This window comes from Sorghum bicolor, chromosome 7, assembly GCF_000003195.3.
Source record: "Sorghum bicolor cultivar BTx623 chromosome 7, Sorghum_bicolor_NCBIv3, whole genome shotgun sequence".
Classification (NCBI taxonomy): Eukaryota; Viridiplantae; Streptophyta; class Magnoliopsida; order Poales; family Poaceae; genus Sorghum; species Sorghum bicolor.
The window spans coordinates 8,575,478-8,585,555 of record NC_012876.2 but is presented as its reverse complement, the minus strand read 5'-3'; the positions used below and the strand labels follow the sequence as shown (position 1 = coordinate 8,585,555).

The following is a 10,078-nucleotide window of genomic DNA, read 5'->3' as shown; positions in this document are numbered from 1 at the left end:
ACATTTGTTCTGCTTAATAAGGCCTGTAGGAACTTTATATAGGAACGGGTACAAGAATTTTATAGGAATCAACAATTTCATGAGACATAAGAAAAAATCTCCGTTCCAAATGGGACCTATGTTTTATACTCGACGATAGCCTATATATGCCACAATTCTACACTATACGTGTAACAACCTCCTTAATTTATTTTTGAAGTACTTCACATTATATGGTCCTCGGCAGGAAGAATGCTGATAAGCTGGCAGAAAAAGGCTAAACTCCAGAACCAAGTAGGCTTTAAACAAATATCATTGTGTTATAGTTTTTAATACAAATTTGGACACAAAGTTACTTAGAAAAAATAGTTTTCTGGTCACAAATAAGGGCATTTTGGAAATTGGCAAAGTTTTCATAATATGGTTACTAATTTCTGTTGTGACATGTTTATAAAAATTTCAATGTTATGATATTGTGACAGTACTTTTTTCATGTCAATGTCCTACCACTCCAAACCAAATTCTTTGAAGAATGGTGTGGACCAATAATCCCATCCATCCAGACCTTCAAGCCAATAACAGAGATTCCAGAGTAAAGAATACACATGGTAATGACACAACAGATTGGTCATGCTCTTTAACAGGGAGCTAAAACAGAAAAAGGAAATTGAATCTGAACCCATACATTCAGACTGACTGAAATTTCACCAATGCCAACAACATAAAGTAACTAGAATACAATCACGCCATATGCTTTATTATTTCTCTAGCAGACTTCTTGTTTGCTGAGTATTCATGGATATACTTCAATGATCGACCAGAGGCCCAGAACCGGCATAATATTGTAGTCCTTAAATCCAGCTTCGAGGAATAGTTTCTTCCACTCTTGCTCATCTCTTTCAGCCCCACCAATTTTCATCATATTCAGATCACACAGTACTTGCGTCTCTAGAAGCTTGGTGTCTGATGGCTTAGATCCAACCACAATATCAATGATTATTGCCTTGCCTCCGGCATCTCTTGAAGGGATAGCTTGCTTACAATTCTTCAATATCTTGATACACTCATCATCGCCCCAGTCATGCAAAATCCACTGAAAAAAAACATTAATAGGTCAATCTCAGTTCATCCAATTCTTGTGCATTATGTATGGACACACCTTCACATGAACTTCTGAATTTTTGTTTTCTGAGTGCAGTCCCTTTCACCCTTTGATATCTAGAATGGAGTGCCTATTTAGTTCTAACACGATTTATTTGCTCCATTTTATTTATCCTATGAACCACTGCATGTGAAATTCAACAGTTCTGATCATCCATCCCATTATTCTCACGTCTCAACCGTCTCCAGGTTTTGGAAGATTTGTGTCACCTTTATTACCTTAAGTCTAGCAATATACAGCTAAAACTACTTGTATATTATGGTAGGTTCTTACGAAACTCAAAATCAAGTCAATATGGGCAGTTTATTAGAATGAGCATTTGAAATCCCTAATGTTATTATTATTATTAATGTTAGAAAAAATAACAATAATAACCACAATACCTTGAGGAAGACAGCATTTGCCGGTGGAATGCTCCGAAACATGTCACCCGCAACAAACTGCACGTTGTTGCTAACAGAAGCAGCAGAGGGAGCCTTGGCGACAACATGAGGGAGGTCCAGCACACTACACTTTTTCATACACGGGAACGCCGCCGCTATGGAGATGGAGGCTCCCCCAGCCCCGCCACCGACATCTACCAGCGAACCCATTCCATGGAAGATGTTACTGAGCTCCTTCAAGACAATCTGCATCAGGAAGCGGCTGTGTGCGGCCATGGAGTTGTTGAACGACACGTTGGCTGCATGGTCGCGCTCGGACTTCTCCCAAAAGGTTATGCCTTGCTTCAGGGTGAAAGGGCATGGGCCAGGCTGTTCATCATGCCGGAACCAGGTGCTGAGCCCCATGCTCAACACCGAGTCGCGGAAGGAGTTGAGTTGCTGGCTCAGCGTAGGGAACAAGCTCGGCGAGCTCTTGCTAATGAGGATGCGGGAGGCTGTTGTCAGCTTGTAGACAGCAGCAGGTTCATGCCCGGCTGACGATGCTTTTACAGTTTGTTCATCTGATGGCTGGATGGTGAAGATTCCTGCGACGGTGAGAGCGCGCATTAGGCGACGAAGTCTGGGAATCTTACATGGGTTGACACCAATCTCTCCGGCTATCTGGAAGATGGTGGCGGCGCCACCGTGGTGGTGGATCGCATCGGCAATGCGGAGATCCAAGGCAACGGCAAGTGCCACTGACTTCATATAGCTGAAGACCTGGTTGTAGAGCTCGGCTTGGGCTTGGAGCAAGTCCTTGCTCTCCTCGCTGATGAGAGCCATATTTGTATTGTGCTGTGAATAGATTTTTAGCAAGCTGAGAGGAAACCCGAAGTAGTGTTGTAGCTTGCAGGTTCGCTTGTCTTATAAGTGTAGTGTTTTTTCTCTCACGATAAATTAGTGAACAATATTTTCAGCCATGACTTTATAGACCAGCGAACAGGCTCGCCTCTCTCGTGACGGAATGGAATCAAAGAGAACTAGGATGATTTTCCGCGCGTTGCCGTAAATATGAAGAAGGAATATAAATATGTTAGAGTGTGTATTGGCTAGTTAGACGATTTGTATATATGTTTAGAGCATCTCCAGTAGTGCTACTTAAATCAGACTATGTAAATGTCTATTTGGGTAGCCACCTATTTTAATACTACCTAGATTTTGCTCTCAACTGCAGTAGTACTACCTAAAACTAGCTACCCATTTTTGTATTAGCAGAGGATGACTTCTAGGTCCTATAATCAGAGTATGCATGGGAGAGAGAGACACATGGGTGGGAGAGAAGTTCTAGGTAGTGTCTTTGACCCAACATGAATGGGTAGTGGAGATGAGGGATTTGGGTAGCCAACAAATCTGTTAGGTGAAATAGGTAGTCTGCTGGAGTGGATTTTTAACCCTTCACTATTCAGATTGGAGATAGGTCGTCTATTTAGGTAGTCTTTTGGTTCTTATGACTCTTATAGAAATAGGTGACTTGGTGAATGTGCTGTCCTCGCCGAGAGCCATATTCGGTTTGTATTCTGTTGTGGGTGGATTATATTACTAGCTATATATAGCATAGACGAAATCACAAGTAGTGTGATAGCTTGCATACAAGACCAAGAAATAAGAATTTATACGCTTGCCCTCTCTCATGAGTCACCGTGAGACTCAAAGAAAATCAAGCCACCGTGAAGACACTGTTGCAGACGGTGACAGCTCACTCACCTTGTCGCAGCATACAGTGTGTGCCTGCAATAGTATTTGTGCGCATGTCACTTACAGTGCAACAGCAAAAAAAAAGTCATCCAACTGATCAACAGGATATAGACATACTACCGGTCCTGATCCGATCCCGCAAATCATATCAATTGTAGTACAATTATTTAGATTCATTATTTGTTGGCACGTTCATAGAATTCCCCAATGCATTAATAACATACTTGAAGGAGAAGGTACAGAAAATATGCAAGGCTGGAAGGAAAATTTACTATCAAACACACATAAGAAAGTTTTAATAGCCATGCACGTATGGCACGTACGTGTTTACTATTGTTATAGGTGATGTTCTATTATATTATAAAAAAAAGTTAAAATTGTTGAGTACTCAAGTAAGATATGGTTTCAAAATATTTTGTTGCTAAGGACACGCCATGATAATTTTTTACACAAATTATATATTCATTTTGAGTTTGTACTAATAAGAAAAAAATAAATTGATTAGTATTGAGAGAGTCATCACTTGTAATTAATATATTCACGCAACATGATTGATACGGGAATTAAAAACTGGTTATATTACATGCGCACACATGAGTCTATATTATATATGGGTTGACACGAAAATATAGGAAAAAGAAAGCATTAATTAAAAATTAGGTAGTATCAACTTTCGTTCCTTAACACTACCAAAAAAAAAGATCTTGAGACGAGCCTCTGTTATTTTCAGATGCGGGCAGAAACTTTACATCTCTCCCAAAATACCTCACAATTTATGAAGTACGATCGTTTTATTTACACGTGCACCTGTTGATGTCGAATTAATCCCAGATCAGACATTAGCTAGGGCTAGAACGTTCAAACAACCCCTCGGACCGAAGAATACAGCAACAGGATCACACTTACATGATGAAAAAGAGAGAGGTTTATGAGCAAACCACCAAAGGGTAACCAAACACGATTAGGCGACCAAGAATGACTAGTTTTTGGGCAAACTAGCAAATGAACCATCAAAGCTCTCGCCTGGGAGGGACCTCGTCGGGGCAAGGACGACGCCGCTAGGTTGTCCTAGGTCCGCTAGCAAGCTGACGACACCATCCTTGGTCATTAGATCAAGAGATGAATAGCATGGGGTTGGAAAAGATAGGGCAAATAGAGGGTTTGTATTGTATTTTGATGATTGTGAGTTGGAATCCTCAATCGGCCATGATCCTCTCGTAGAGGGGTTGGTCTTATCCTAGTAGCAAATACTCTTAAGATGCAATTTTTAAGTTTTCCACGAGTTTGAAAGAATTAAAATCGATTTTGGATTCTTCTTGATTTGGACTACGAAAGTTAGAAGCTCCGATAGGGGTAAAAAGTTTCGGGGCCTCGTGAAAAGTCAGAACTTTCGACAGGTGGTTGAGAGTTTTAGCTCCGCCAGGGTCAGAAGTTTCAGGAGGGTGAGATTTTCTCTAGGGTGTAGCTCCTTCATCCACACTCTAAATTGGAAGTTCCATATATAATTTTTGACTCTCAACGTCCGTTCTAAGTTCTAACAACTTCATAAAATGAACAATTTTGGTTGTCAACAACATCAAAAGTTGTTTGTCTCTCAAAATCGATTAGGGGGCTGGCCTATTAATAAATCCACCTTTGTTACTTGGGCCAAATACATTTAGCCCAATCTAGCCCACTTAGAAAATTATAGGCCCCCTCCGATGGTGGCAGCTGATACAGATCAAGGGGTAGCGCTGGACTTTGTGGACGATATCTAGGGCTAGGGCTCACGGCTTGTGCTGATCCGGCAAGGAGGAGCGATGGCACACGTGGATTGCAGGAGCGGTGGTGGCTCATGGATCCGATGAGCACCAATTGCGGTGCATTGATGGGCTTGGCAGACCTCGTCGATGGGCTCAACAGGCCCAATTGATAGGCATACTATTTGTATTTCTTTAATTTATTAATAGAGGTGAGTATTGTGTCTAATTTATAGTGATGTGGATGTAGAGGCGACGGTCTACCGCCAATGCTTTCTGACCGGCTCAGAAAAATTCTTGTAGTAGTGTAATCCATTTACTTTGTTTTATATAAAAGTGCTGAAGGTGCTGGAGTTGTTAGAGATTGTTAGGTCAATGGCTACAAACGACATACTAATAGTCTCTAGGCCAAAATACAATTTCTGTAGGGAAATAGAAAAATGACTTTGGTTCAATTATGTTCTCTTTCCTAAAATAGGACACTAATGTTTTAGATATAAATGTCCAATGGGTGGCCCAGCACAGACCTGTGCAAGGCACAGCCTGATAGGGGTCTGAGGCGGGCATCGTGCCTAACCTATGGCCTCTAGGCACGACCTGCTGGGCTGGTTTTCGGGTCGGACCAGCTTAAGAAGCACGACTAGTCCAGTGTGCCGGGCCAGCTTGCCCCCCCCCCCTCGAGGGATCAACAGTAACGTCATTGTGTTAATTGGCTATTTTTCGTTATTGTATATGTGTATATGTGCTCTCTCATGTTGTCAATGTTAAAGAGGCAGTGATTCATTTTTGTTTTGTGTAAGTTGTAATTTTTTACATAGGGCCTGTTTGGTTCTCCTTGCTAAATTTTAGCTAGCTAAAATTATTTTAGCTACTCTTGGGTGACTAATGAAACTAAACTATTTTAGCTCCTTTTAGTCAATGTGTTTGGAACTTTAGCTACTAAAGTGACTAAAATTTAGCTAGCTAAAATTTAGTAAGGGAACCAAATAGAGCCATAGTGTTAATCGGTTACTAGGGAGCTCCGAAACAACCAAATGTGTGAGCATACATGTCGGTTGTTTTGTTGCTTTCAAATAACCGGTTATTTGGCAAGGACAGAACAACTGAAGTTTTTCCATACAGAATTCGGTTGTTTACTTTTTTGCTTCCAAATAATCGGTTGTTTGGAAGGGACAGAAACATCCGAATGGTCAGTAGACAGACTCGCATCCATTTATTTGAAGAAACACATGGGACACAGGAAAATCATTCTTCGTCCAACGAGTAATCCGGATCACTTTTTCCTTGCCCTGTGTAGTTCCTGGCTAAAAACTTTTAGTACTATCACGTCGAAAAGTTGAACACATGTCTGGAGCATTAAATATAAATAAAAAAATAACTAATTGCATAAGGTTACCTATATCATTTAGGAAGCGTATGCTATGACGTCCGGTGGCCCCCGTCACGAAGACCAGCATGGAGGTGGCGGCACCGTACATACAGGAGGGGCGGCGACACCGTGCAGGACGCGACTCGAAGAGACACGAAGGTGGGGGTGAGTTGAAAAAAATGAATAAGATTGGATTAGTGGGAGGGTTTAAGTGATTAATTGTCCCACACCTCCACCGGAAGCCATCGGATTAGAATCGTGTGCACTTAATTAGAGTTTGCATAGCTAGTTGGTTTTCATAGCATATGCTCCCTATCATTTAAGCATAATTAATTTATGATTGCATAATAATTACTTATAGTTATAAATATACTATATTATTTAAAATCTTTTCTTCTGACGAACTAAACAAGGCCCTAAAAAACTAGCATGCATGTTGGCACCCCGATCCGGACCACGTTTTCCTTTTCTTTTAGGATCCAACATGTGTTGGGCGTTAGCAGGCCGTGGCCCACTGAAAGCCCTAATACTAACCTCTATACTAAGTGTGTAGACTTAATGAGGTTGGTACATGCCAAGTGATGGAGCAAGTGATGATCATGGTGATGATGGTGATGACCACAAGATGATCAAGTGCTTAACTTGGAAAAGAAGAAAGAGAAAAACAAAACCCTTTGGAGATCAAGGCAAAGGTATTGATTAGGGTTTTGGTTTTGGTGATCAAGACACCATAGAGGGTGTGATCACATTTAGGATAGATAGCCGTACTATAAAGAGGGGAATTCTTTGGCTAAGCGGTTATCAAGTGCCACTAGGTGTTGTTGTTCATGTGCATGCATTTAGAACGTAGTGAGCTAACTTAACTCCCTCGAAGAAAATGATTGTGAAAATACTAACACACGTGCACTTGTTGGTACACACTTTGTGGTGTTGGCACACTTTAAGAATGAGGTGGAGTTTGAAGGGTAGAGAGAGGTTGGTTTCCTCTCTCCCTCCCGCTGAGCTTGCGAGGCGGGATTCGACGCTTTTGAGAAAATGAAGTGCATATCTTCTATTGCGCCGGTGGGAAAATTGGAGAAGTCACGGGAGTGTTTCTCGCACCGGACGCTGGCCCAGAAGCACTGGACGTTGTGTCTGTGCGTCCGGTGTGCAGGCTGCCTAGCTCAGCTAGGGTTAGGCACCGGACGCCAGGCACAGGACGCAGGCTGGAGCGTCCAGTGTTCTGAGTCTGGTGTCCGCGCGTTTTGCAATGCTCCCTGGGTTTAAGTCTGGTGAGCACCGGACGGTCCAGTGCTCAGCGTCCGGTGACCCCTCGTTTATGCAGACCTCCCTGAGTTTAGGACCGGTGTGCACCGGACGCGTCCGGTGCCAACTTAGGAGCGTCCGGTTGTCTGTAGGTTACCGTTAGACTCTGACGCGTGAGATTCAAAAGCTGACACGTGGCTGACTTTGGAGCACCGGACGTAGGTGTTGAGCGTCCGGTGCCCCCTGAAGAGCGTCCGGTGACCCCGAGTTTTGCCCAGTGAGAGAGCCAATGGCTCTATTTGTTTAAGGGGTCTATAAATACATGTTGGTCGGCTTAGGGCTCACTCTCTTGGCATTCTAGCATACATAACATCCTTGTGAGCCTAAGCAAACTCCTCCCACTCATCTCCTTCATAGATTATTCATCTTTGTGAGATTGGAAGTGATTCCAAGTGCATTTGCTTGAGTGATTGCATCTAATGGCACTTGGGGATCGTTCTAGCTGCGGTTTTCTTGTTACTCTTGGTGGTTGCCGCCACCTAGACGGCTTGGAGCAGCGAAGAAGCTTTGGCACGAGTTGGTGATTGTTCGTGGCCATCTCCCAGTGATTGTGAGGGGTCTTGTACCTTCCCCGGCGGGGAGCCGAAAGGTAACTCTAGTAAAGTGCTCGTGTCATTGAGTTACCTCACTTGTGGGTAGGTTCTTGTGGTGTCCTAGTGAGGACGAGGTTCGTGCTACACCTCTTAGCCACCGAACCACCAAGTGTTGGTCGACACAACGGGGACGTAGCGTGCCGGCAAGCACGTGAACCTCGGGAGAAAAATTGGTGTCTCAATTGCGTTTGATTGGCATTCTCCCGGTGCTTGATTGTTTATATTGGTGATTGGTTCATCCCCTACACGGCAGTATAAATATCTCATCCTATCTTTACTTACCGCAAACTAGTGTAATTAGTTTAGTTGCTTACTTTGCTTTGTGTAGCATAGTTCACTAGTGTAACTTGTAGAGACTTAGTTCTTGTGTGGATAGTGATCATAGCAACTAGAATTGTTGGGTAGGTGGCTTGCAAACACCTCTTTAGAGCTAGAGCAAAAAGCTTCGCTTTGTTATTTACTAACCTCTTGCTCTAGTGAGTTTGTAGAATTTTTAAATAGGCTATTCACCCCCCTCTAGCCATATTAGGACCTTTCACCCACATGCATGCTGGGCAGCCAGTGATTGCAATTTTGCATGCTGGTACGTCGTCCAGGTGCAGGTGTGCAATCGCGCAAGGCAGTAATCCCACGCTTAGGCGACCAAGAATGGCTAGTTTCCGGGCAAACTAGCAAATGAACCATTGAAGCTCTCACCTAGGAGGGACTTTGTCGGGGCAAGGACGACGCCGTTAGGTTGTCCTTGGTCCGCTAGCAAGCTGACGACACCATCCTTGGTCATCAGATCAAGAGATGAATAGCATGGGGTTAGAAAAGATAGGGCAAACGGAGGGTTTGTATTGTATTTTGATGACTGTGAGTAGGAATCCTCAATCGGCCATGATCCTCTCGTAGAGGGGTTGGTCTTATCCTAGTAGCAAATACTAATGCACTTTTTATGTTCTCCACGAGTTTGCAAGAATTAAAATCGAGTTTAGATTCTCCTTGATTTGGACTACGAAAGTCAGAAGCTCCGATAGGAGTAAAAAGTTTCGGGGCCTTGTGAAAAGTCGGAACTTTCGTCAGGTGGTTGAGAGTTTTAGCTCCGCCAGGGTCAGAAGTTTTAGGAGGGTGAGATTTTCTCTAGGGTGTAGCTCCTTCATCCACACTCTGAATTGGAAGTTTCATATATATTTTTTGACTCTCAACGTCCATTCTAAGTTCTAACAACTTCATAAAATGAACAATTTTGGTTGTCAACAACATCAAAAGTTGTCTGTCTCTCAAAATCGATTAGGGGGCTGGCCTGTTAATAAGTCCACCTCTGTTACTTGGGCCAAATACATTTATCCCAATCTAGCCCACTTAGAAAATTATAGGCCCCCCTCTGATGGTGGCAGCTGATACAGATCATGGGGCAGCGCTGGGCTTTGTGGACGATATCTAGCTAGGGCCAGGGCTCACGGCTTGTGCTGATCCGGCAAGGAGGAGCGATGGCACACGTGGATTGCAGGAGCGGTGGCGGCTCATGGATCCGATGAGCACCAATTGTGGTGCATTTATGGGCTCGGCAAACCTCGTCGATGGGCTCAACAGGCCCAATTGATAGGCATACTGTTTGTATTTCTTTAATTTATTAATAGAGGTGAGCATTGTGTCTAATTTATAGTGATGTGGATGTAGAGGCGACGGTCTACCGCCAATGCTTTCTGACCGGCTCAGAAAAATTCTTGTAGTAGTGTAATCCATTTACTTTGTTTTATATAAAAGTGCTGAAGGTGCTGGAGTTGTTAGGGATTGTTAGGTCAATGGCTACAAACGACATACTAATAGTC

The 10,078-nt window shown here is 43.1% G+C and overlaps 1 protein-coding gene across 1 annotated transcript; it reads right to left on the bottom strand.

The window, feature by feature from the left end:
- LOC8085153 (5-pentadecatrienyl resorcinol O-methyltransferase-like) lies at nt 556–2,423 on the bottom strand. Its single transcript, XM_002443972.2, has 2 exons — nt 1,525–2,423; nt 556–1,072 (listed from the first exon to the last, which is right to left on the bottom strand). Exons 1-2 carry the CDS (start codon nt 2,344–2,346, stop codon nt 773–775), a joined length of 1,122 nt encoding a protein of 373 aa, XP_002444017.1. The 5' UTR covers nt 2,347–2,423; the 3' UTR covers nt 556–772.